Here is a 25807-nt window from a genome sequence, read left to right as displayed (position 1 = left end):
GGCTGCGAGCAGAAGCCGGTTCCGGCCGGACTTAAGAGACAAACAAGATTGTTGGAGGATGGTGGGGGGCGGGAGGGAGCGGCCCGGGGGTGCGGCGGGCACTACTTCTGCTCCGCCACCTCAAACGAGTCACTCCCGGGCCAGGAACCTCCGGGAGTGTTACCCCGCCCCCTTTCCCGAGCTTCATCCCCGAAGCCCGGCCTCTGGTTGTGTCCCCGGCTCTGCGTTCAGGAGTCTGCCGAACTTCCCCAGCTGCACGCGGTTCCCTTCCGCGAACCCAGCTTGGCTCCCGCACTCAGCTCTCCGGCCTTCTACTTAGTTCTCAGCTGTCCCTCTGCCCTGGGCACCATACCCCCGATGCTCTGGCTACGCGTGGTTTGGCAACCCCCACCTCCATTGCCTTCCCACACAACGCTGCCATCCTGGCTGGCTCGAGTTTTGTGCTCTCATTCCTCGCTTTCCTGCCCCCAGTGTCTCCCATCCAGGCACTGTCTGCACATCCCGGATCCCGGAACACTTGTCCGAGCGTGGTGTGTTCCTGCCCTGCTCTCCTGATGCACCGACCCCTCCCCTGGATGCCCTCTGCCCAGTTATTGGAAAGGGTCCCTTGGGGATCACCAGGTAGGAGTTTAGGGTTTGTCTGTCCCCTAGGACAGTGTCTGGTGCCCCATCCAGACTCTGACCTCTAACCCCATTCCTGCTTCCTTGGTCCCCTCGGGGACCCCCACCTAGACCGGTCGTCCTGGGTTTCCTGCCCGAGTTGACCCCATACATACTGTCCTGTGCCACCTCCACCCCCTTACGCTGCGTTTTCCGGACTTGTTTAGTTAGGGGTTCTTTCTGCAGGGTGACTCGGAGGGCAGCTGAGAGCACGAGTCAAGTCTCCAGGAGAGGGCGTGGGGTCGGGAGGGTCCCGGACTCCCAGTTGGTCAGCAAGCTGGACCTGTCCCGAGGAACTGCCAGGGCAGGGGAATGGGGCCCGGGATGTGGAGGTTCAGCTGCGCCTCCCCGATTGGAGGCACTAGCCTGACCTCGGAGGACCCTCGGTCTCCCCCAGATTCAACTTGGTCTCCTGTCCCGCTCTGGCAGCCGGCTTATCCCAGGCCTGTGGGAGCCCCAGCAGCCTCCTGCTGCCCGTCCCTGGGTCCGAGTGCGCCCCCTGCCGCTGTGAACCCGCCGCTGGCTGCCTCGCGCAGACGTTGCCTGGCGATGTTGGCTTGGGGTATCCTGGCTGGCTACCTATCCGTTTACCCACCCTCCAGAGACTCTCCCACTCACAGGGTTGCAACTGACACTTGACAAACTTCAGTCCTTCCCTTCCTCTTCCTAAGGCCCCCTGCCTGAGGGTCATCTGCAGGTAGGAGTTTAGGGCTGTTCTCATACACATCCTAAACTGCTTTCTCTAAATTCACTTTCTCCCCAAAACTGTTCTCCCGTTCTTCCTCAGATAATAGCACCATTGCCTACTGAAGTTAGATACCATGAACTATCTTTCCAACAAATATTTATCTGCTACCTGCTGTTATTCTCCCTTGTGTCACCCCACCCCACCAATAAATCCGTATCTCCTTAAATGTTTGTCTAATTTGTCCATCTGTGATCCTAGGACTGCAAATGCTAATCATCCAATCAGCCCTCAAATCCATTTCTCCACCCTACCGCATCCCAGTGAGCCATGGGAAATGTAAATGTGACCTCTGCTAAAATCCTCTAGAAACTATCATTTGTCCTGCAGAATAAAGTTCAAGTTCTCCAACCTTGTCCACACAGGCTCCTTCCCACCAGTCTCTTCCTCCCTCTGGAGGCTGGTTGACCTACCTGGTCCTAGATGCCAGTCACATAGAATTGCTTGTGGTCCTTGCACATGCTGTTCTCTCATCTCTGACCCTCATAGTCCCTTCCTAGACAGCACCTCCTCCAAGAAGCCTTCCCTAACTACTCTCCATAATGCTCTCCACTATCTTTGTCCACTGATGGCAGTGTTTTATAATTATCTGTCCATCTGTTTGTCTCTCCCTTTTCCCATTGATTATGAACTCTTTGGGGATACAAATGGTATCTTATTCATCTTTGTATAAGATATCATACAGAGCATCCTTTAATACAGAAGTAAGCACAAGACACACAATACGAGCCTGTTGAATGAAAAACATGAACAAATGCAAAGGGGTGAAAGACAGTTGCTAGGGACAATGGAGTCAAAGCTGGGAGAATGATGGTAATTCCAATAATAATTACTCTTCATTGAGAGCTAAAAATTTATTAGATGCTTTCCATACTTTGTCATTTAATCCCCACAACAACCCTGAGAGATGGCCATTATCCCCATTTCTCAGATGAAAAAAACTGAGTCTTTAAGTAATATTTCTGAAGTCACAAAACAAATATGTTAGAACTGAGATACGAATCCAGGTGTATTTGTATGAATTTTTTTTCTGTCTTTTTGTCTGAAATGTTAAAGCCCCAATAGCAGCACTCCTGGCAAATCATAAGCCACTACGATACGAGAAGAAAATGTAAAAGATTATTTCATGATTTTAGGGTAGAGAAGACCTTTCCAGTAAGCATGACATGAAACCCAGAGGTCAAAAAGAAAAAGACCATCTAAATTAAAATTTTAAATTTCCATAGAGGAAAAAAAGATGGGCAAAGAATTAATATCCTTGATATATGTAAATACACTTATAAATTACTGAGAAAAAGATGAATGCCTCAATCAAGCATTGGGGAAAAAATATAACCAGATAATCTAAAGGAAAAATATAAATAACTATTAAAGATATGAGAAGCTCAACCTGAGTGAGACTGAAATTTTAATGTACCATTTTAGATAGTTAAAAAATAAAAAACACTTGTACAAAGATTTTAACCTTTAAAGATTTACTATGTTATTTATTTTTGTTGTGCTAAAATAATGATTCCATTTTTAACCTAATCAGATTGGATGTGGGCAAATAAATATACCACCACGATTTATGAGAAAGGGCAATTGGAGTAAGTGCAGAAATGTTTAATGTTCTTTCCCCAAAACCCAGTAATTCTACTTCTGGGAATCTCTTCTACAGAAAAACTTAACACAAGCACAAAAAGAGATATGGACAAAGTTGTACACTGCATCATTTATTGCATCAAAACAATTAGGAACAACCCAAATCCCTGTAAGCTAGGGATGGTTTAAATAACCTGTAATATTTCCATGTGATGGAATCCCATATAGCCATTTTTTATAAAAAGAGGTAGCTTTACATTTGCTGACATGAAAGATATCCAGCATGTAGAACAGTATTTTTTGTTTGTTCTCATGTGCACAGAAAGCAAGCCTCTAAATTGTTCATGAGATTCTCTGAGCACTGGGATAGAAGGGGAAGCACTCTTTATTTCCTCACTAGGGAATACAAGTACGTGAGGAAAGAATTCAGAACAAGACCAAAAAGCACTCAGTGGGAAGTAAGTTTGGCCCCCTTTTTGTCCCCCAGCTGCTCTGGGGAGAAGGGAGATCTCTTTTTTACTTTATACATGTCTGTAATGTTAGTACTTTTTACTTTTAATAAAGAACATAGCTTTTTAATGATTTTTTTAAATTCAGTCTAGTGAAAAAAGTAAAAAAGGATGTTCACTGTGGCAAATTTGCAAATTCAACAGAAGTTTAAGAAAAAAATAAATATCAGCCAAAATCTCATCTCCCAGAGAAAAATGCCATTGAATGCCTTTCCCTCGAATCTTTTTTATGCACGTACTTTTTTAAAAATCCATAAAACATCATGAAATATACACAAAATGGAAGAATCCTAAAGATGTATCCTGAGGAAAAAACAAATTTCTAAAAAGAAAACTTACTTTTTATACTTAACAGTATAGCATGAACATCCTCCCGTATCTTCCATATTAAATATTTTTGCACAACATGACTTTTGTGGTTGTTTAGGAACCTACTATAAGAAATATTTCTTTAACCAATCTTTTGCCATCAAACATTTGTTTCCCATTTCAGAAAAATGTTTTGCAAATGAAGGAAAGAATAGCTTTTGGGGGAAAACAGAGTCCAGGACAACAGAGAAAATGTCCCTGCAGCCATCTCTTTCCCCTTCCTGACCCCATCCTGTGGGGTCTCTGCCCAGGCCTTCCACAGCATCACCAGGGCCAGCTGGCCCCAGACTCTGATGTTTCCACATGGAAGGACAGAGGCTCTGATATGTCTTTCCTGGCCCTGGGATCTTTTTCCAGCACAAAACACAATCTGATCCAGGGGCATTTCAGATGCCTATCCCCATTCATAGTCTTTCTACTCTCCAAATTCAAGGTCCTCAGGGTGCTGGTGACCCAGAGATAGGGGCAACATTCTCATACTGGGGCTCCTCCTGCCCTTCCTTGTCAGCCAGCTTCTGGGGATCCTGTTCTGGTGGGACACCCTCAGGTGCCGATTCCTGGGCCCTCCCCGAGTTCTTGATGCCATCCTCCAACCCCCTGGCCACTTCCTCTGGCCTGGTTCCTACAGATTCCAAGGCCCCAGTGAGCTCCTCATTCGGGACTGAGCTGGGGCTCTGATTAGCAGAGCCAGAGGCCAGCCCAGGACTGCCCTTGTTCCGACTCAAGGCCCGGCGTGGAGGCTTGGGGATGGCACTCTTGACCTTGCGCTCTGCCTGGCCTTTGTGGAAGCTACCAAAACGGCGGAGAACAGACCGGACAGGGCCCTCAGATCCCCGGGGTGACCCTGCCAGCATGTAGATCGTGCTCATGGAGCCTGAGCTCTCCCGGACATTGCCCTCGATGGCTTCCACACGCTCAGCCACTGTCCGGCCACCAAGCGGGAGCCAGCGGCGGCCAATGGCAGAATCCCTGGGGCTGGCAGCACCAGGAGAGGCCTTGTCCGCATCTCCTTGCTCTCGGCCTGTGGACTCTTCGGTCTCTTGGCTCTCAGGATCTGGTTGGGTGCCCCGAGACAGCCTCTTGGGCTTTCGGAGTGGGCTGGAGAGCTCCCCTGAGCTTCGGTGGATCTGCGGTGCAAACTTGGTGCCTTCAGCAAAGGAGACCGATGGTCGCTTGTTCCGTGCTAAACTGGAAGTACGTGGGATGGGGAACGGTGTGGAGGTATCCTCAGGGGGAGGGAAGGGACCTCCAACCAGGCTGGCCTCTGGCAACTCTGCTTGGGCCACAGGGACCATCCCTGGCAGAGGAGACAGAAGAGCTTGAGCTGTCCACCCCAAACCATCTTCTCACCCAGCTCAGCATCTTTTGGGAGTCCTCAAAAATGGGGTCAAGGAAGAGGTGAGGATGCAGGGGAAGGGCATTCAGATGAACACTGTTACTTCTAGTTCTCCACCCCTCTCTGCTTGGAACTAAATGCCACACTCTGACCAAGCTAAACCTCTTTCAATGCCACATGGCCATTCCCTCTCACCTCTGGGCCTTTGTGTACACTGTTCCCTCTTCCTGACCCTAACTTTCACTCTGCTAACTCCTACTGATTCTGCTAGACTCAACTCCAGTGCCACTAACACTGAGAATCTTCCTGACCACAGCCACCCTTGACATACCTGGATTATGAGCCCCATCAGAGCATGTATCACTCTGTCCCCTAAATGTCTGATGACTGCCTACCAGACTATAAGCTTGATGAGGGCAGGCATCTATCATGTAGTATACTGTGTCCCATAGCCAGGAGGAGTGGCTGGCACAGAATAGGGGCTTGATACACCTTGGCTGAAGAAATAAAGATGAGGTTATGGTGGGCAGGGCTGCTCAGGGGCTGGGGGTGCTGTTTGGGGGCTACCTTCTTGGGGTGGCACGCAGTAGGCAGGACCCTCGTACTCCTCTCCAGACTCAGGATCAGAAGAGAAGGAGTCATCTGTGGCCCAGCCCGCAGAGGGTGGCTCAATGAAGCTGTGGTTGAAGGGGATCTCCGGGTCGTGGTGTGAGACTGCAGGGGGCACCAGGTCAAGCACAGAGCTCTACAGGAAGCCTCTTTTCCTCCCAGCCCCTCACTCTCAGCGCCTGCTTACCTGTCACCCAGGGAAGCTTGTGGCTGCTGAGGGAACCACAGGGCAGCACAGAGCCCAGGCTGGTCACTGCCCCCCAGACCTGCAGCTTCATCCTGGACACAGCAGCTCCATCTCTTGCTGGCCTGAGAGCATAGGGTGGTCAGTGCCCAAAGCCCCTGGTGGGGGAAGTGTGGGGGCAGGAGAAAAGGTCAGGACCATCCTGGTCCCAGGGTTACTGTGAGGGAGGCAGGGTGACAGAGAGATGATCTACTTTAGTGGCTCCCTATGGCTATAGAGCAAAATCCAAACTATTAAGCCTGAGATTTGGGCCTGCCACAGACAGCAGCATGGTTCTAGAGTCAGATAGACCTGGGTAGCAACTCTGGCTCAGACTTCACCTCTCTGAGCCTCAGTTTCCTCCACTGTATAATGGGGTCAACAACTCCTATCCATCAGAGCTTTTTCCAAGACCCAGCATAATGGCAGGCACTTGGTGGGGTACCCCAAAATGCAGCTATGTGTTCTTATCATCCTAGCTGAGTCCCAGCTCACCTCGTGGAAGTGGCACCACCTCCAGGAAGCCTGCCTTTGTCCCCTTCCCCAAGCTGGAAGTGACTGCTTTCCTCATTACTATTCCCGACAGCCTTTGCACATGTCCTGGTCCTCATGTGGGGGTCTGCTTCCCCACCCCAGGCTCTGTGCCTCAGGGGACAGGCTGCTGGGTCTGCTCATCTGTGAATACCCCACAGCACAGAGGAGGATGTGCTCAAGCGTTAGGATGTGAACTGATAAGACCACTGGACAAAGAGGCCAGAAAACAGGGCATGGGCTTTGTGCACTGACTGGATCACCTTGGGCCACAGTGTCCTTCTCTGAATTGAGAATATAAATCCTCCTGCTCCCACATCCCTTGCTGCAAACCTCCGTGCTGCTGGGAGTCTTCAAGAAGCCAAGAAGTGTTAAGAGATTTAGTAAAGGAACAAAGCTCTGTGTGAGCTACATTCCCTGGCCACAGGCCCTGCAAGGCCAAATCCTGCCCTTTCTCTGCTTTTCTCAGAAAGTCACATTCTCTGATAACCCACTGCTCAGACTTGTATGTCACCCTCCTTTCTTTAGAGGATGAGGCCTGATCTCTTCCCCTGCCTGCCCAGAGCTGCCCCGGGGCTTCTGCCTTCCTGCCCTCCTCCTCTGATCTGGTCATCTTTAAGGCACCCTCAGCCTCCTGCCGTTCGTGCTCACGTGACTCAGAAGCTCTTCCACTGAAGGATTCCAAAGAAGGCAGGCAGCTGCTCTGGTGTCTTCAGACCATGGCCTCTGCCAGCTACCTCATTACCTCTGACCTAAGTGTGTGACAAGGCCAGCCCCTTCCCGACCCCGGAAAGGCAACCAGATGCCACCTTGCTCCCACCATGGCCAGTGCTATGGGGTGGGAAGGGATAGGCCAGCGTTCACCTGTCCTTGGGATCTAGCCGGGTGGCCTGGCAGCAGCATACACAGCAGGCAATGCCCAGGAGGAGCACCAGCAAAGGCACAAGAATGCCGGCGATGAGGGCAGCATCCTGACTGTGAGGCCCTGGGGGTGCACAGATGGTCAGAAATTCAGGGCCTTCCTGTCTCTCATTCGTTATGTCTCATCTCCAGCTCTGGGTTCCCCTCTCCCCAGAATCTTCCTCCTGTGAGTCCCTCCTCATCTTCTGAGAGATGTAGACTGCTCAGCCTGGAGGCCACCTCCTCCAGGCAGCTTCCCTGCTGGTTTGTCCCCTCTTGACAGTTCATGGCCTGTTGCCCAAGCCCTTGGCCCCAATTCTCATGCCTGATTCACATCCCAGTGTCCAGCCCTGCCTAGTCATTTTCCTGGGTGCTAGCCTGGTTTCTCAGGGGGCAAGGACTCAGTCACATCTTCAGGGGGCCCCAAAGTTGCCTGATCTACACAGATTTCAGGCATAGGGAATGTCTCTGAAGTGGGCTCAGCCTCCCTGTCAAGTGATAACCCCCTGGAGTCCATATAAAGGGCTAGTCTTTCCCTGGTTACTGTCCTCTGCACCCTCCTTTCCACCTTACCCAGCTGGCAGGCCCCAGAGACAGGGTGGCAGGGTCCCTCTGGGCATTCACAAAGAACAGAGCAGTTATTTCCATGGAAGCCAGATGGGCAAGAAGAGTTGCAGCTGTGGGCATGACAAGAAAAACAGGCTGAAGCCTGGGTGAAGAGGGTTGGAGGTGGGCAGGGGACAGGGGAAGGTAGATTTCTGGGCACTGCTCCCCACCCCCAGCCACGCAGACTTCCCTGGATGATCCCCAGGCAGATTCCTCTGGCCTCTGAGCCACATTCTAATACCCCTGCCTGGCAGTGTTTGGGAGAATCCATCAACACCTAAGCTCATCTTCCAGGGAGATCACCCCCAGGCCCTCAGGGTGTAACTCTTGGGCAGGGTTCACCTCCCATGATCCTCATCCCTTGCCCACCCAGCACTAATGCAAAACAAGCCAGATGCCAATGGCGCCCAGAGAAACATCCTCCAGCAGTTTCTAGAGGTCTGAGCCCAGCCCAACACTGCTCCTATCTCTCCAGGCTTCAGAGTTCTCTAAAATGAGATCTCTTCCATTTGAGAGTACATTCTCTCCTATAGGTGGAAAACCTGACACTGGAGACATCGATAATGATGACGACCTTGGGAACAACCATGGGGTTTGGAGGCCTAAATAACTTCTCCATCTAGTTAGGGAGTTGGGCCTTTTAGATTAGACATGACTCTGACCCTCCTTTGGAAGATGCAGACCCCACAACACGAAGAGTAACTTCTTGGTTATGAGGATGCTGGGTGGGTAACTGGGAGGTGGAGAAGGCCAGGAAGGGAAGTTCAGGAAACAGATTGTGCAGAGGCCTGACCTAGGCCCCTGCCTCCCTGCCAGGGCCCCGGTCCTCACCTGGGCCCCCAGTAGCCAGTGTTGCAGACACATTCCCCAGTCACAGCATCACAGGTCCCCTGAACACAGGTGGGGCAGGTAGAGCCACAGCCCTCCCCGAAGGTGCCAGTTGGGCAGGGGTCTTCACACCTGAGGCGAGGCAAGACTCAAATGGGGGGCAGAGCAGGCCCTCAGGGGGCCTTACCCATCTTTCCCCCATGCTTCTGGACTCAGCGCCCCAACTCTCTACTTCTCAGCAGTGAAGCTCAGATGCAAACAAGGCCTTGAACCTGGGGTCAAAGACTACAGGGCTCTGGAGGAAGGAGAGCAGGATGCCTGGTGGAGGAGCTGGACAGGAACCTGGCCCAGGGCCACATCAGAACCCATATCTCCCCTCAGTTTCCTCCAGGAGGCAGGCCCAGAGGGCTGCGTGAATGTGTGTGTTGGGGGAGGGTGTGGCTCCTGCTGAGGTGAGTACCCTAAAGGGAGCTGCACTCCACCCTGAGCAGGCCTGCCCCTCACCTGGGCCCCAGCCAGCCAGGGTCACAGCGCTGACAGTGCCCAGTGTCTGGCTGACAGGCTCCCCCAAGCCAGCAGTGGGGACACTGCTGCCTGCAGCTCTCGCCGAAGGTGCCAGGTGGGCAAGGCTGGCGGCACTGGGTCCCGTTCCAGCCTGGCTCGCAGGACTCACAGCTGCCTGTATCTGGAGAGCAGGGCTCATTCTGCTTGCAGTGGCCACAGCTGGGAAGAGAAGGCATTCCTGCAGAGTACTGGGGGACGTGTGGATGGAGTGCCCACCCAGGCCACTAGGGGCTCTGAGAGCATCCAGGTCCCAGCTGGGTCACTCAGGCAGGTTTGAGCCTCAGTTTCTCTATGTTGTTCAACAAAAAGGCTGGACAAATTATCTCTGTGGGCTCTGGCAGAGTTCTGGCTCTCTCCTTCCCTCGTTCCAGGGTCACCAGGAGCTCCCAGCTCAGCCAGAGCTGACAACTGACCACCACAAACTCTGCCTCCTTTCCGCCCAGCGTGCCCCTCCTCTCCCTTTCCCCGGGCGTGAGTGGGACTCAGTAGTTTATCTTCTCTGTTATAACACAAAAATGCATTAAAATACAAACATAAAATAGCTGTTTTCACCACTATAATTTCAAGTTTATCTAATGCTTTTGAAAATTACTTTCTGTTTTATTGAGATGTAATTGGCACTGTATGAGTTTAAGGTGTACCACAAAATCACTTGACTTGTATATTTTGTGAAATGATGACCACAGGAAGTTGGCACCCATCATCTCACACTCGTACAAAAAAAGTGTTTTTTCTTGTTGACAAGAACTCTTAGCAACTTTTCCAATAAGGTTTTATTTTATTTTAACTTTTCCTTGATCCTTAACAGTAACTTGAAGTTTCTGCCTCCAGATCCTTAATTATCTGGGATCATATGCTTGGATCAGACCTATTAATGAGGGGAGCAGGGGAAATCATAAGATCAATATAGCATATCCTGACCAGCATCATAAATAAATAAATACATGAGAAAAAGATTAGAAAACACTATAGTATATATATATATACATATACACATATATATATATACACACACATATACAGAGTGTATTATATATTATATAAGTAGTAAAGATAAGTATGCAGTTTTCTGGTTAAGCTTTTACTTCAGTTATATACATATACACATAATGTATATTATATACATAGTTATATACATACATATGCAGTTATATATAGACAGTTACCTACATATATACATAGTATATGTTATATATGTAGTAAAGATAAGTATTACCTGGTTAAGCTTTTACTTCAGTTACGTACATATGTATGTATATACATTGGTGTGTGTTGGGTGGATGTAAAACGGATTTCCCATTGTGGGTAGAGCCGGTCAAATCTGAAAGCCACTGATTCTTAATGGGACCCTGCAATCGCTTTGTCGCGTGATTCATTCTTCCTCTTTTTCTAAGCATGGATTGCTAATACTACTATTTTGGGTTTAACTGTAATTGGATGGAAAGGGTGGGCGAGGAAGGCCATAGGGGTGTCGAGGGTCTTTTCCCCCCTTTTCATTAGGTCCTTGGTTATGTTTGCGAAGAGCACCGCGCAACCTTCCTCCGGCGCCCCTCTTCTCCCCGCCTCATCCCTTCGCTCGCTGTTCCCATGCCCTCCTTGACACCCCCTCCTCTGCCCCTGCTCTCTCCAGCTTCCCGCCCTCTCTCCGCGCCCCGACTCACCTGTGGCGGCACTGCGCCCCGTAGCTGCCAGCGGAGCAGGGCATCTCGCAGCGCGCGCCGCGGAAGCCCGGCGGGCAGACGCACTGGCCGGAGGTGGAGCTGCAGCGGCCGCGCACGCACTCACACTGCTGCCGGCACTCGGGACCCCACCAGCCGGGCCGGCAGGTGCAGCGGCCCGAGTCCTGGGCGCACGGAGAGCCGTGGCAGCCGCAGCGGAAACTGCAGCGGCGTCCCCACCAGCCGGGTTCGCATAGGCAGGAGCCGGTGGCCTGATCGCAGCGCGCCGCCGCCCGGTTGCACTGGCAGGGGCGGTGGCACGTGGTCGACCACCAGCCGGGCTCGCAGCGGCACGCGCCTGACGCGGGGTCGCAGCGCCCGTGCGGGCCGCAGATGCACGAGAACTCGCAGCGGCCGCCCCAGCGGTCGGCTAGACAGTGGCACACTCCGGTGGCCGACTCGCACTGGCCGTGTGGGTGACAGGTGCAGATCTCGCGGCAGTCCGGGCCCCAGTACTGGTCTGGGCAGCCTGTGGGGGTCGGGGGGACGGCGACGGGAGGGTGATGGAAGGCAATCATCGGACTCAGGGCCAGGCACAGATCCCTGCCCGGCTCCCGCTTCAACAAGGACAGGCCTGCTCTCCCAAGAGCCTGGACAGACCCTCAGAACATCTGGTAGCTTATTCTCCTGGGGCCCAGTTCACTTCCTGCCTCAGGCTCTGAACTACAAAAGCCCTTAGCAGTGGCCCAGCCAGCCTCCCACTTCATATTCCGGAACACACTTGAAGGTCCTGAATGGGAAAGGGTCCTCCCAGAGTCACACAGAAGGGGGGGGGGCACTTCCTTCATGCCCCTTCCTCCCTCTCATTGGGCCCCCCCACTGGGCTGAAAGTAAGCTGTCTATCCTGGCCTGGTTCCTGACTGTCAGGGTCTCAGGAGAAACCACATTTCCCCCTATTGTCTCCTGGCAACCCTAATTCCTGGTAGCGGCCCTCTGGCTATCCTGCCCACCAACACCCTTCCATGCCCCTCTGTCTGCCAGAGACGGCAGACAGCCCAGCCAGGGGCCTCCTCCTTCCCTCCACACACATATAAACTGGGGGTGTGTGGTTGTGTGAGTGGAAAGACTGAGATGTATCCATTTTGCAACCAACAGGGATCACCAGCATCTTTTTTGAGAGGTTGGGAAGGAAGGTGAGGGGCCCAGAACCGAAACTGGGTAAGGCTTTGGGCAAAAGGCAAATGACTCAGGGTATCTCCCAAGGGCGCGTCACTTCCTAACTCCGGACCTCAATTTCCTCAGTGAAGCTTAGAACGATTCTGGCCCTGCTATTCTAAGATCACATTCCTACCTGTGGGGCCTCCCCACTCCCACTGTTCTGCCCAGCCACTTCATCCTCCAGGGGAAATTCCGGACTTACGTGAATTGCACTGGGCCCCGAAGAATCCGGGTTTACATCGACAGAGGCCTGGTTTCACGCATACCTCGTCTTCCCGGCAGGCATCAAGCCCCTCACAGATGGCTGAAAGACACCCCACCCAGGTCGAAAGGGCTGGGGCATGACCGGGGGACACGCTGCCCTCTCACTGGCTCTGGGTGCCCTGCCCCTCAAAAGCCTTTCCCTCGGGGGTGGGGGGGGGTGTCACAGGACAGACCCTAGCTCTAGCACTCAGAAGGAGAAGAAGCCCCAGGAGGCGAGCGAGGGTCACCAGGCTATGGCCTCCCTCTCCTCTGGTAGGGGTCCACCCTGGCTACTCACGGATAGTGCATTGTTGATCTTTCTGCTTCCAGCCTGGACAGCACTGGAGCTCAGCAGAGAGGCTGTGGGGCAGAGAGGGGTCAGCCGGGGGCAGCCTGGCTCCGCAGGTGGATCACTGTCTCTGGCTGAGATGTGGGGAAGCTGCCTCAGCCCCATCAGACAGGCCCAGCCAAGAATCACAGCCCCCCTGTCCCCAGTCCTTTCCCTCTCCTTCCCCAGCCTTGCCACCATCTGCCCTGACATCCACCACCTGACTACCCATTCCTGGTGGCTGCCCTTTGTCCCGGAGCTCCCTCCCTTTGCCCATGACCTCTTCCCTTGTGTCCTCCTTCCCTCCCCATGCCTCAATGCCAGTTCAGCCACTGCCTGCCCACCCCACCATCAACCTTCCACAAGACCCACCTGCTTGCCCTGCAGACATGCTGCCCATTGGGGTCCAGCTCAGACCCCTGGGTCTCCCGAGTCCCAAGCAGCAGCAGGGGAAGCAGCAGCCCTAGCTCCATGGCGGCCAGTACAGCCAGAGGGCTTGGTTTAGTCTGGCCCCCACAGCTCACAACCCCCTCTCTGCTTCCTCCCAAGGCTTTTCCTGAGGAAACCAGGCCTTAGGGGCGGTCTGCCGTGAGGCACCTCCCTGAGGGCGGGCGGGTGAAGGGAGGACCGGACACCAGGGAAATGAAAGGAAAAGGAAGGCCAGTGGCAAGAGCCAGGTGGGGGCTCGTCCCTGTCTGAAGAGGGCAGGAAGATGAAGCTGTAAGTCCCAGGCTTGGGGGACAAGTCATGTGTGGGAGTGCTTGTATGGGTAGGAGTCATAAGGGAGCCCCTGCTTTCCATGAGGCCATACTCTCCAGGCAAGGCCTGAGCTGGGGGAGGCCTCCCTGCCAAGTGACAGCCCAGGAACCTTGTGAGGAAACCTCAGCCTGCTGCCACTCCTGGCAGAGCCAGGCCGGGGTGGACCACGGAAGACAGACATGGAGTATCATGGTGTATTGTGCCAGTCTCAGCCTATCAATAACCTATATTGTGGCTGGCCCAGCCCTTGTGGTTCTTACTGTGACAGCAAGATGCTCTTCAGCAGCAACCATCAGCAAACTTTGAAAAAATTAAGATTTATTATTTACAAGACCTGGAAATTACACAGCATACCTGGGGCCACACAGCAAGGTCACAGATAGGGAAAGAGAGCACACAGACCTGGGATTCTGCTTTTATTGGAGTTGACAGTGGGGACCTGATGTTTTGTGGGCTCACTCCTTATTGGTGAATTTAAAACAGAAGATCAGGAATTGAAAGCGTGGGGAAGTAAAAGGACAAGTGGCCCAAATGGTCAAGTCAACCAAGGAAGGGCTCTAAAACAGGGGAGCCTCAATGCGGGAAGGTGGCCTAGCTGTTTATCTATCTGACAATGTGTTCATTTGACAGCTGTATTTGAAGTAGATGTCTCTTTGAAATGGATACCTCGGTGATCAAAGCTTAAATCAGGTGTTTTATGCCTGATTTAAACCAAACCAAACCAAACCAAAACTGTGAGGGCTTATATTACCATCCACCCTGTGATGCCGAGGCATCAGCATCAATGGTGAGGACATAACTGCCTAGGTAGTTGCTATGCTAAAATCAGGGGTAAGACACATTGTTACCCAGAAAGTACACATGTAAATATAGTAGCAAATCTCAAAACAATTATACAGGCAATATCTGAAATGAAATCCAGTCTAATGCCAGTGTCCTAAACTTGAAATGTCCAGCCATGGAACTAATCTGATCTCAGGGGACCTGGGATTATATTTTAACATCTTGGGCCATCTGGTATAAATAGGTTTGATCTTGTTTTGAGTGGTTAGATTGTTCCATAGCTCATCACATGAGTCTCTTAGCCTGGGGAACAGGTCACTTCAATTAGAGGTTATGTTTCATTTCAGGAGGTGGTGATGCACTTTGGTGGGCTTCCAAAATTAGACCTATATGTTGTATTAAGAGACATTTCTATGGAAACAAAAAAAGAAAAAAAAGATTAATGATTGGAGCAGATTATAATCCCAGTTTCCAAATTCTGAAGACAGCCAGTTGAGATTTTTTGATGTCAGGTTCGAAGCATCTTCAGATGGAGTGAGGACAGGCAGTCACAATCTGATAGAAGTTTCTGGTTTGCAGTTTGAATGTCTCTGATGATCTTTCTGAATGGCCATACAGCAAATGGCACAAAGATTATCCATACATGAGCTATTGTGATTTTTCTAAAGTTTATATCAAGTTATCTGTATTCCAGTTTGCAAGGCTTCAGTTTTAGTGCTCAATGATTCAAAGTCAGAAGGGTGGGAGAAAACTGGAAATGTTAGGTTGGAGAGTTGTAACCAGATATTGGCAGAAACTAGAAGAATTCAGCATCTTGTCCAGTTTAGTGAACAGTATTAGAATCTAATATTCACAAAGTTGAGCTATTGAAACAATTTTTCTCTATAATCATCCTCATTTTCACCAAAGATAGCCAAATTAACACTAATTTGTTTGCAAATTTGGCCTGATTATTTGCAGAAGTGCAGCAAGAATAGTGGTTGATCAACTATATATATATATTTTTTTGACTATATGTTTTGCTGGAACTTTTCATAAGGAATCTCAAATTGAATTAACAGCCTTTTGAGGCCAGATGCCAAGCTAAATACTTGCCATCAGACTTTACCTGTAGTACCTATAGATTTGGGTGAATTCCTCTCTTCTTGAGATCCCTAAAATATCCTGAGGTTTCTACATTGCCAGAAAGTGGCTTTCTTTACTCACCTGGTAAGGCTGCTGAGCATCCTGTAATCAAGGTATTGGGCTGATATTTCCAAGGGGTTTTATTGGCTTCATGAAATCAACCTCAGTTTCTTAAACTGTCTGGTCATATCTGAGTCTATGCATCTCTCTCTCAGATATGACATTCCAGTCAAAGCTTAGTAATATAACCAATGTTTCCGACTGTGTGCTGTTACAAGGAGAACAGATTCTTATAGAACTTATGCAAATAGATATATTTGCATGAAAATATAAGAATTCTCACCGAGAGTTTCCCAATTCTGGAGGGATCAGGTAGGGAGAAAAAGATAAACGTTTCAAATTGTTTACAAAGGTATCTTACCAAATGCTGGACAGCTTAAAAGAAAAGATTTTCTTAAATTGGAAAAACAAAAGATTAGAAACCAATACTACTTCAAAAAGTAAAAAAAATGATAATCATATTTATCAGTTCATTCAGGCCTATGTAATTAATACTTGTTCTGCTTGAGTCCAGTTTTTTCACTAGTTTTGTTGATCTTGCCTGATGATTGACACTGATAATTTAAAGAAGTTTGTAAGGTTTTCATTAAGGCTTATAGAATTTGTCCAGAGAAATGGGTGCCTTGATCACTGAAGATTGTGGAAAGTATTCCCCAAATGGGAAACATCTTAAAATAACAACATTTTGATAACTCATAATGAGTGGCAGTTCAGTGCAGTCCAGCTGCAGGTGTTCAAAAAGTCCAAAGAAAGGAAGTCTAAGGCCTCTACCAACCAAAATAGCTTTTCTTAAATGCCCTAAGGTGGGTGAAGGAATGCAAACACCAAAAATGGAGTTTTCTGGAAGGTGGGAAGAACCAAACAGCTGTCTGAGTTTGCCATAGCCCTGGCTATTTAATTTATAACCATTGTTTACCCATTTTAATTTTTCTGACTCAGGAGCAGACTATTGCCATGTTATAATGACATCAGGATGGCAAAAATATGGTAATGAGGGACCACTTTTTATAGAAGCAGAATAGACTTTATCCATATGTGCCACAATCTTTATTGATTTTATTGTCCATCATTAAATATCAAATGAGAATTCACTGTAATTAAATCAATAAGAATTCAGTTATCTTTGTGATACATAATATTTTAAAATAATCACTGGAATTACAAATGATAACTTGATTTGGGGAAGCTTGTTGAGAATATTAAAAGGTTTTAAATCACTTGGTTCCATAGGATAATAAGCCATTGTAAAACAATACTCAGTTATCCATTCAACCATTGTGACAAAGACTTGGAAAGCAAATGCAGAGTTATAGAATTACAGAAACCTTAACTCTTTCCGTAGAAAAGATTCAATTTTAAGTACAAAAGACCTGATAAATCTAAAACATAGAATCTTTGTTTTCTAGGCAGGTTACCTAAAGATTTTTTAAAAAACTTTATTTACAGTTTCTTAAGAGCAGACCAATAATAAGAAAAATTTGTCCTTTTAACAGAGAGAAAGAAAAAGAATTCTAATTTTGCACCAATGTACATATGGTATTAAAACTCATTTGCTTACTTAAATTGATTCCAATCTTAGCCAGCCCTGATCACATATAAATTTCCTTTCCAAAGATTCCTTTTCCATAAACTTTCTATAACTTTCTGTTTACATTTAGGTTTCATCCTGTGTTTTCCCTCTTTCAATAACCCTCATCTTAGGATGAAATTACTTTCTTTTCCCTCAACAAATATGCATTTTCATTCTTCATACCCTCCTTTACCAGAAGCATACATCCTACTCTTTTTTTAAATTATTTATTATTATTATTTTTATTTTGGTATCATTAATCTACAATTACATGAGGAACACTATGTTTACTAGGTTCCCCCCTTCACCAAGTTCCCCCACAACCCCCATTACAGTCACTGTCCATCAGCGTAGTAAGATGCTGTAGAATCACTACTTGTCTTCTCTGTGTTGTACAGCCCTCCCCATGTCTCCCCCCACATTATCCATGCTAATAATAATGCCCCCTTTCTTTTTCCGTGCCCTTATCCCTCCCTTCCCACCCATCCTTCCCAGTCCCTTTTCCTTTGGTAACTGTTAGTCCATTCGTGGGTTCTGTGATTCTGCTGCTGTTTTGTTCCTTCAGTTTTTTCTTTGTTCTTATACTCCACATATGAGTGAAATCATTTGGTACTTGTCTTTCTCCGCCTGGCTTATTTCACTGAGCATAATACCCTCTAGTTCCATCCATGTTGTTGCAAATGGCAGGATTTGTTTTCTTCTTATGGCTGAATAATATTCCATTGTGTATATGTACCACCTCTTCTTTATCCATTCATCTACTGATGGACACTTAGGGTGCTTCCATTTCTTGGTTATTGTAAATACTGCTGTGATAAACATAGGGGTGCATCTGTCTTTTTCAAACTGGGCTGCTGTGTTCTTAGGGTAAATTCCTAGAAGTGGAATTCCTGGGTCAAATGGTATTTCTATTTTGAGCTTTTTGAGGAACCTCCATACTGCTTTCCACAATGGTTGAACTAATTTACATTCCCACCAGTAGTGTAGGAGGGTTCCCCTTTCTCCACAACCTCTCCAACATTTGTTGTTGTTTGTCTGTTAGACGGTGGCCATCCATACTGGTGTGAGGTGATATCTCATTGTGATTTTAATTTGCATTTCTCTGATGACTAGGGATGTGGAGCATCTTTTCATGTGTCTGTTGGCCATCTGAATTTCTTCTTTGGAGAACTGCTCCTCTACCCATTTTTTAATTGGATTGTTCGCTTTTTGTTTGTTGAGGTGTGTGAGCTCCATATATTTTGGATGTCAACCCTTTATCGGATCTGTGATTTATGAATATATTCTCCCATACTGTAGACATCCTACTCTTTTTATATATAGAGATGTCTCCCTTGCTATTTCTAATAGCTTCAAGACATACAATAATTAGAATTCCTAACCCTTAGAAACTTTAATTTCTAGTGAAAACTATGTAGTAAGCAATTGTGAATTCTCTGTTACACCAACATTTTTTAGATTAGCAAATTTATTAATACATCTTATAATTTCCAGAAATATGTGCTTCTTCTTAGTACAATCTCTTACTAAAGCACAAACCAGGTTTATTACTAGACCCAAGTTTACCTTTAGTTTCTATGTAATAAGAAAGCCAAAAGTAGATAAACCTATCTTCAGTAATTAATATTTCATCATTTTATCTTATTTGGAAATGATCTAAATATTCAATGACTTCAACTTAACACCACTTAACTTAGCAAAATTTTATGGTTTCAAGTTACCAAAAGGATTTGGGAAAACTATTTTTTAAATTTACTTAAAACCTTTTTACCTTATTTACATCTGTTCAATTTACTGTTTTTTAACAGATATGTTTAGATTACCCAAAAATGCTTTATCAGACATTAAACAAAGTCAGCCTTTATTCTAAATACTTTTTTCCTGAAAAATTTTGCAATAGAGATAACATTAACTTATTTGATTAGTACACCTAGGTAGAGTAAAGTTGTATGTCTGCATTATATTCAATGTTTAAAGCTCCAAGATATATCTATATTAATTAAACCAACAAACTTAAACTAGCTTTTATTTACCAAAGATTATCCCAGAATACATAAACTTGAAAAAACATTTGGGTTCATTTCTATTATATTTCTGAGATTTAGAAATACTTAAAAGTGAATGGGTATAGGCAGAAAGGTATAGGCAGATGGAAAAAGAAATCTTACAGTTTGCGTTAAATTTTTTTTTAGCCATGAGATAGGTGAGACAGTGCAAAACTCGTTAGTTCATTAAAGAAGTTGGATTCAAACTTTCCTTTTTTTCCACCCTCAGTCTTAGGCTGAGAGTGGGCATTGTTTTGGTAACATCTTGGGGTGTTTACATTTCAAAGATACGGTACGATTTACAACTTCAAGGGACAGAGAAAGAGGGTCCGTTTTCTCCTAGGAGCTTTGGTGCCTCCTGGGTGGTTTTAGCAGTCCCAATTAAAATGTAGGAGCCCCACCCTGTAATTAGGGGAAACACCCTGTGAAGAATAATTTTCTGGACTCAGGGTCAAATGCAGCCTCGTCAGGGTTGGAAGTGAAGAGGTCATTTGGGTCAACAATGGTCATGGAAATGAGAAATCCGTTGGATTATGCCCATTTTATACAGCAGGAGATGGACCTCATCTTAATGCTTTCCGCTGGCTGTGAGCCTTAGCAGTGTCACTGTGAGGGAAGGCTGGGCATGGCGCCAGGCAGTAACTGTCCGTGTGAGGAGAGGGAGGACCCTGGCGTGGTTATCGGGGGCGCTAGGGGTCTTCGTCTTCCCTTCTCCTCTTCCTCTGCCCCAGAGCCCTCCATAACACTGTCAGCTTTTCCCTTGGAGGTTGGGGCTCTGTGAAGTGTGTTTCTTTGTTCTGGTCTGTTCAAGGGAAAGCCAGGGGGTGTTCAGGATCTGTGGTATCTCAGAGAAAACAAGCATCTAAGCCCTAATACAACTTTAAGAAAGGCATGGATTTTAGGTCTTTGGAGATACAGGCCAATGGATGAATTTTGGCAGCCATGAGTAGTAATCCAGAGACCTTTAAAACAAATAAGGAAACTTGTAGTAGCCAATGAATTTCTCTGTCTTTTTCTGCTGCATAAAATCTTTGTTTTCAGTTTCAGTTAAGATAGAGTCCTTAATCTCAGTTTCTATTTCTTGAATTTTTTTTCTGTTCCTTAATCTTAGTGTTGTTACCACAAAATTGTGGATGATGTCACTGGGAGCCTTCTTCGTAGGTGACTGCTTTCCTTTCCGGACTGTCCCAAGAGACCTCTCTGGGATTGGGTCTGCTCCACAAGTGTGAAATGCGCAGGGTCTTTGGGAAAAGCCCTGAGGTTTCTGGAGCCTAACACCAGACTCTTGGAATGGTGGTGAGCACGGCATCAAATAATACCCGGGAAGCGGCCATGGGGATTTGCGGTTATCAAGGAGCTGGGTGTGCCTCCTCAGGGATCTTAGGACGCCCTGGCACCAGAAGTTCAGGACATTTTTATTTGTCCATTAATTTTGTAGCAATATCATACCAGGAATTGGACTCATAAATCCTATTGGGTCAGGGGACAAAGAGTGCCAGTAGTGAGTGAAGTGGTGACACAGAGACCTCAGGCCTCTGTTGTAGTTTTCCTCTGTTGGTGCCATTGGTTTCCAGTTGCAAGACTGTTTCATTCTTCTGGGTGAGGACACGTAGCCTGGGCACCAGCCACCAACTCAGGGGCTCCAGGCAGAGGTCTCCTGTCCTCTCACCTTACAGGAACCCTTTCCTCATCCTTTATCTCAAAGCCTCCCCTTGGGTGGTGATGATAGGTTTCCTCAGCTCTCCTCGGCCTGGAGACATGAAGGACACTTTCACACAGTAGTAGTCAATTAAGGCCTTTATAATTAGTAGTCTAATATCTTGTTAGACCACATGACCTTGATCACACTGCTCTGAGATCACTGGAGTATTATTTTGGGTTGGATACTGCAGACAACACACAAGAGAGGCAGTATGCAAAAGCATGTAGCAGCAAGCTGGTCTGAGCAAGCAGTGCTCCCTCCCCAGCTGGTGCTACCCCTGAGTGAAGTGGTTAGTAAGCAAGTTGTAGGTGAAGGACATTCCCCTCGGTTAATTGCAAGGGCAATCTCACAATCCTGTGGATTATGCCAATTTTTTTGTGCCTGTCTTAGCCTATTAATAACCCATGTTGGGGCTGGACTGACCCTTGTAGTTCTTATGATTGCAAGACACCCTTCAGCACCAACCATTAGCACACTTGGAAAAAATAAAGGTTTATTACTTACAAGACCTGGAAATTACACAGCACACCTGGGGTCATTCAACAAGGTCAGAGGGAGAAAGAAGGGGAATGCACAGGCCTGGGGTTCTGTTTTATTGGGGTCGAGAGTGGGGGCCTAGAGTTTCGTGGGCTTACTTTTTATTGGTGAATTTATAGCACAAGAGCAGGAATTTACGGAATTTACAGCGTGGGGAAGAGAAAAGAGAAGTGGCCCAAATGGTCAAACCAACCAAGATCTCTAAAACAGAGGCCTCAGTAGAGGGAGGTGGCTTGAGTGTCTGGCTATTTTTGTTCAAGATAGCTGTCTTTGAAGAGGATGCCTTGGCAACCAAAGCTTAAATTAGGCATTTGCATTACAGAAAAAGAAAAAAGCACACCATCCTGGCTTACACTACCCATGGCTACTGCTTTATTACATTAGCCTAGGCCCTCCTCACAACCCCCTGGGCGGTAGGTAGCCAGCTCTCCATTTCATGGATGGAGAAACTGAGACTCAGAGAACAAGTAATTTCATCTGGCCCTGGAGGCTTGGCACAGAGATACAGGGAAGGAAGGTAGTCTGTGAGCACCTCAGCACACCCTGGCTCAGGCAAGATTGGGCGAGAGCCTGGGGAGGGCTGCGGAGGAGGGAGGCCTGTCTTCATTTGTGGTCACACATCCGCCAGCAGGCAGACTGCAGCCAGGCCTCTGGGGCAGCTGTGACCCTCAGACAAAGATGTTCCCTGAGGGCAGAGTGGGGCTGCTCAGGAGCTGTGGGCTGCAGGGCTGCTCACAGGCTCCAAGGGGGATTGTCGTGGGACCTCCTCATCTGCCACCAGTTCACCAGGAGCCATGCTGCTGCTCTTGGCTTCCGCTTCACCCTGATACGACAGGCCAAAGCTGGGGGGAGAACCGAGAGGTACTTTGAGTCTGGATGCCAGAGAGGTCAAGGATATAGACAGGGCAGGGAGAGGTGAGAAAAGAGGGTACAACAGAAAGAAAGGGCAACATGAGGTATTGGGAAGGCGAAGGGGTCAAGGCCAGGAAGCAGGAGGGGAGGGGGATGCTGAGAGCTCAGGACAGCAAGGGGAGAAAGGGATGCTGAGGAGAACTAAGGTGGGGGGCCCCTCCCGACCCCCACTTCTGCCCTTCCTCTTCCCCCAACTTACAAACTCTGTATTCTGGACTCGGGGGGCGGCGGGTGGTCCTCCTTATCACTGGAGAGCAGGAGCCAGGAGCCATCATCATCATCACTGAGGCAAAGGAGAGAGGAGATGTGAGGATCGTGTATCAAAGCTCTGAGGAACCATGGGAGTCCAGCTATGTTCAGCCTCTGCACAGCCCCAGGAACAGGTAGGGGAGGAGACAGTGATTACAGGGTCCTCGAGGCTGGAGAGGAGACACTGAAGACATGAAGAATATCTTGATGCTTTTATTTTATAGCCTGACAGACAGCAGGGCCTGGACAATGCTGCAGCCACAGTCTTTACCCCTCTGAGAACACATCTGCCAAGACAGGAAACTGAAATGCATGTGGAGAAGCAGTGTAAGCAGGTTTCTTCAGCAGGATGTATAGCGAGCAAGGCAAGTGGGAGCAGTGGGATCCAGAAAGGATGGCAGGCTGGACAGCAGGCGCGGGGTGGCCAGGCCAGGGTAGCTGGTTCAAGAAGTGACTAGGCTGGGGTGACAGGTTCAGTCTGAGAAAGCAGACTCAGAAAGTAACCAGGCTGGGTCAGCAGGCTCAGGAGGTAGCTAGGTTGTGTGAGAGCATCACCAGGCTGACTCCCTGGGCTCAGCAGAACAAGGGGGGTGGGCTGACTGTGGGAATCGGGGCAGGGACTTACCTGCTCTCTGCTTCCTCTGGGGTCCCTAACATTTTGGCCTTGATCTTCTTCCGTTGCTTCCTGACAGCCACCTTCATGGCTTCCAGCAGGAGCCCGGGGACCCGGTGGTCTGTGAGCAGCTCCCTACAGAGGTCAGGAAGGAGCACAGAGAAAATGAAGAGATGCCAACAGTAGGTCTCGTCACCAGCACGTTGTTCCTCCTTCTGAAACACTCTGCCTTGTGAACACCCATCAGATCTTAGTTTAGGTGTCACCCTTCCTAGGAATACTTCCTTGACTGTGGCTTGGCTGCTGTGACCCTTTGCACTGGAAGTTCAGTGCACCACCTGGAAGAAGTCCCGGGAGGGCAGAGGCTGGGTGACTCATGTTCTCCCAGTGCTCAGCACAGTGCCTGGCACATGTCACCGTGGATGTACCAATGAAGCAAAGAATGAGGCAGGTGACCTGAGGCCCAGGAACAGGTGTGAGTGGAACCTCAGCTTCCCAGCCCCTGCCCAGTGCCCTCACCTCTGGAAGTAAGCCAACTCCTCCTTCAGTAGGAACACGTTGGCTTTGAGCTCATTCCGCTCCTGAAGGATCTGCTCAAGCTCCTCTCGACTGAAGCCGCACTGCTCTACCTGGGCATCCGCCTATGGAAAGAAGGCCTGGTCAGACAGGGATGCTTTCCTGCCCCTGGGCCGTTAGTGGAATTCTAAAGGAAGGGACTGGCAGGGAGACTTGGGGCACAAGGGTGCCACAGTAGATGGCAGCCCAGTGCTCTAGCTGAGAGAGGGAACGGAGGCTGGCGGGGGCGCACAGTTGTGTGTGCCACCTCCCAGCTTCCCAGTGGACCTGCTATACACCACAGCAAACCTTTCACCAGTGCCCAGGAAGTGTCAGACCCTGTGGATACTAGGATAGTCCCTGACCCCATAGGACACTCACTGGGTCTTCAGGTGTCCCCGGGGTTCCCGCACCGGTTGTCGCCAGCTCCGGCTTCTGCCTCTGCTCGCACGCAGGCCCTCCAGCCTGGTTCCATGCCAGCTCTCGCTCACTCTCGCGATCCCGCGCGGCGCGCAATTGGGTTTGTACTGAGGCCAGCTTGTGCCGCAACTCTGCATTCACCAGCAGGAGGCGCTGCAGCTGCTCCTGCAACTGGGGGCGGAGCAAAGGTGCGGCTGGGGGGCGGGGAGCCGAGGGGCCGAGAGAGCCCCGCCCCGCCCGTGGCCCCGCCCTGCCCTCACCGCCTCAGTCTCCTGGCTGCGGTGCTGCAGGTCGCGGTTGTGCGCCCGGAGTTCGTCGCGCTGTCGGTCGGTCACCTCCTGGAGCTGCCGCAGCAGAGCGCGCTCCTCTGAGGGAGGGGCTTTCTTAGCAGCGGCCCGCGGGTCGGGAGGCCCGGAGCCGCCCCCAATCCACGCCCGGGCCCGGGCCGCACTCACCCTGTGGCCCGGAGCGCAACTCCCTGCGTAGGTGCTCGTTCTCTTCCCGCAGCCGCTGCAGCTCCAGTTCGGCCTGCTGCGCCGACACCTGCAGCTGGGGAGTCTGGGTTCTCAGGGGCAGGCCCCGGTCGACCCCGCGGGTGGCGTGGGCGGGAGCAGTGACTCACCGAGTCTGGGGCGGGCCCCACGGCAGCTTTTTCCAGGAGCTCCAGCGCCCGCACCACGAGCGGCACGAGCCCGGCAGCCGCCTCTGGCCCGAAGCGGCGCGCCAGCTCCTTCAGCTCAGTGCCCAGGGCTCCCGCTAGATGGTACACGAGCTCCGCGGCCGTCCCCGACCTCGCGACCCCTCGGGGTCCCCAGCCGGGCGCCTCAGGCGCTGTCCTCCTGGGCTCCATGTCCCCCGAAGGCCAAGGGCTGGGACACCTCCCCTCTTTCCAGCCCTAACTGGGGCAGGAAAAAGCGAAACAATTCCTGCCCAGGAAGCAATTTAGGGCAGTAGAGGGCGGGGTGGAAACGACAGGGGAGGAGCAATTTAGGAAAAGGCGTGGGGTTAGGAGAGGGCCCTGGACCCCTGGGCCGGAGCCCCCAAGGTCACAGGAAGCAGGACAGCCGCCTTCCAGCCAGGCGACTGAGAGCTGAGGCTGTAAATGGTCACCTTCGTCAAGCCCTCCCCACAGCGCCCAGTCCAAGCTCCACCCGTGTCCGGAGTCATGGGACCCGACTTGGCTGCCAGGCACTCCAGCGAAGAGGTGAGAGGTAGGGGTTATTGGCCTCAGCCAGAGACAGCAGCTGTCCAGCCGTGTGCCTACATCCCCGACCGGTAGCGACACAATGCTTACAGAGCTGGGCTGGAAAAAAGCTGCAGAATACAAGCTCAATGCGTCCAGGCTCAGAAAATGGCAGCGACTGCTCCAAGGGATTAGTTAAGGAGTGATGGTTTCCAAGTATTTGGAGGGACATTGGCAGCTGTGGTGAAGGCTATAGGCGTGTGAAAGCCCAAGCCCACGTCAGTCCCGAGTCTAGGGGATACTTAGTTCCACAGCCCTAGCACAGGGGTCCTCATGCCCCATCAAGGCTGAGCCCAGGACATTTCTGTGAACATGTTCAGCCC

At 49.6% G+C, this 25807-nt stretch overlaps 2 protein-coding genes across 5 annotated transcripts; both read right to left on the bottom strand.

Annotated features, from left to right (window-relative positions):
* Positions 1-3104: 3104 nt before the first annotated feature.
* SCARF1 (scavenger receptor class F member 1) lies at positions 3105-13460 on the bottom strand. 2 transcript variants are annotated; one of them, XM_073235043.1, is made up of 11 exons: positions 13284-13460; positions 12882-12943; positions 12543-12644; positions 11126-11651; positions 9405-9623; positions 8904-9032; positions 8040-8143; positions 7431-7551; positions 6000-6121; positions 5771-5917; positions 3105-5164 (listed from the first exon to the last, which is right to left on the bottom strand). In XM_073235043.1, exons 1-11 carry the CDS (start codon positions 13382-13384, stop codon positions 4305-4307), a joined length of 2493 nt encoding a protein of 830 aa, XP_073091144.1. In that variant the 5' UTR covers positions 13385-13460; the 3' UTR covers positions 3105-4304. The 2 variants fall into 2 exon arrangements, with proteins under 2 accessions (XP_073091144.1, XP_017511641.1); XM_017656152.3 differs by having other exon boundaries at positions 4895-5164; positions 5771-5880.
* A 7971-nt stretch (positions 13461-21431) lies between these two features.
* RILP (Rab interacting lysosomal protein) lies at positions 21432-25125 on the bottom strand. 3 transcript variants are annotated; one of them, XM_017656150.3, is made up of 9 exons: positions 24864-25125; positions 24697-24790; positions 24502-24608; positions 24203-24412; positions 23786-23907; positions 23279-23401; positions 22604-22687; positions 22229-22334; positions 21432-22194 (listed from the first exon to the last, which is right to left on the bottom strand). In XM_017656150.3, exons 1-9 carry the CDS (start codon positions 25089-25091, stop codon positions 22096-22098), a joined length of 1173 nt encoding a protein of 390 aa, XP_017511639.2. In that variant the 5' UTR covers positions 25092-25125; the 3' UTR covers positions 21432-22095. The 3 variants fall into 3 exon arrangements, with proteins under 3 accessions (XP_017511639.2, XP_017511637.2, XP_017511638.2); XM_017656148.3 differs by having other exon boundaries at positions 21432-22334; XM_017656149.3 differs by having other exon boundaries at positions 21432-22334; positions 24697-24784.
* Positions 25126-25807: the final 682 nt, after the last annotated feature.

Source organism: Manis javanica, chromosome 4 (assembly GCF_040802235.1).
Source record: "Manis javanica isolate MJ-LG chromosome 4, MJ_LKY, whole genome shotgun sequence".
NCBI classification, from domain to species: domain Eukaryota; kingdom Metazoa; phylum Chordata; class Mammalia; order Pholidota; family Manidae; genus Manis; species Manis javanica.
This window is presented reverse-complemented; position numbering and strand designations above follow the sequence as displayed.

Coding starts and splice junctions, on each gene's coding strand:
- SCARF1 (XM_073235043.1), bottom strand. CDS start 13,384: ATGGAGCTAGGGCTGCTGCTTCCCCTGCTGCTGCTTGGGACTCGGGAG. Junction 8,144..8,903: donor ACTGGCTACTGGGGGCCCAG/GTGAGGACCGGG, acceptor TCATGCCCACAG/CTGCAACTCTTCTTGCCCAT. Junction 5,918..5,999: donor CAAGCTTCCCTGGGTGACAG/GTAAGCAGGCGC, acceptor TGCCCCCTGCAG/TCTCACACCACGACCCGGAG.
- RILP (XM_017656150.3), bottom strand. CDS start 25,091: ATGGAGCCCAGGAGGACAGCGCCTGAGGCGCCCGGCTGGGGACCCCGA. Junction 24,413..24,501: donor GCAGCCAGGAGACTGAGGCG/GTGAGGGCAGGG, acceptor CTCCGCCCCCAG/TTGCAGGAGCAGCTGCAGCG. Junction 22,195..22,228: donor GACAATCCCCCTTGGAGCCT/GTGAGCAGCCCT, acceptor GCTCCTGAGCAG/CCCCACTCTGCCCTCAGGGA.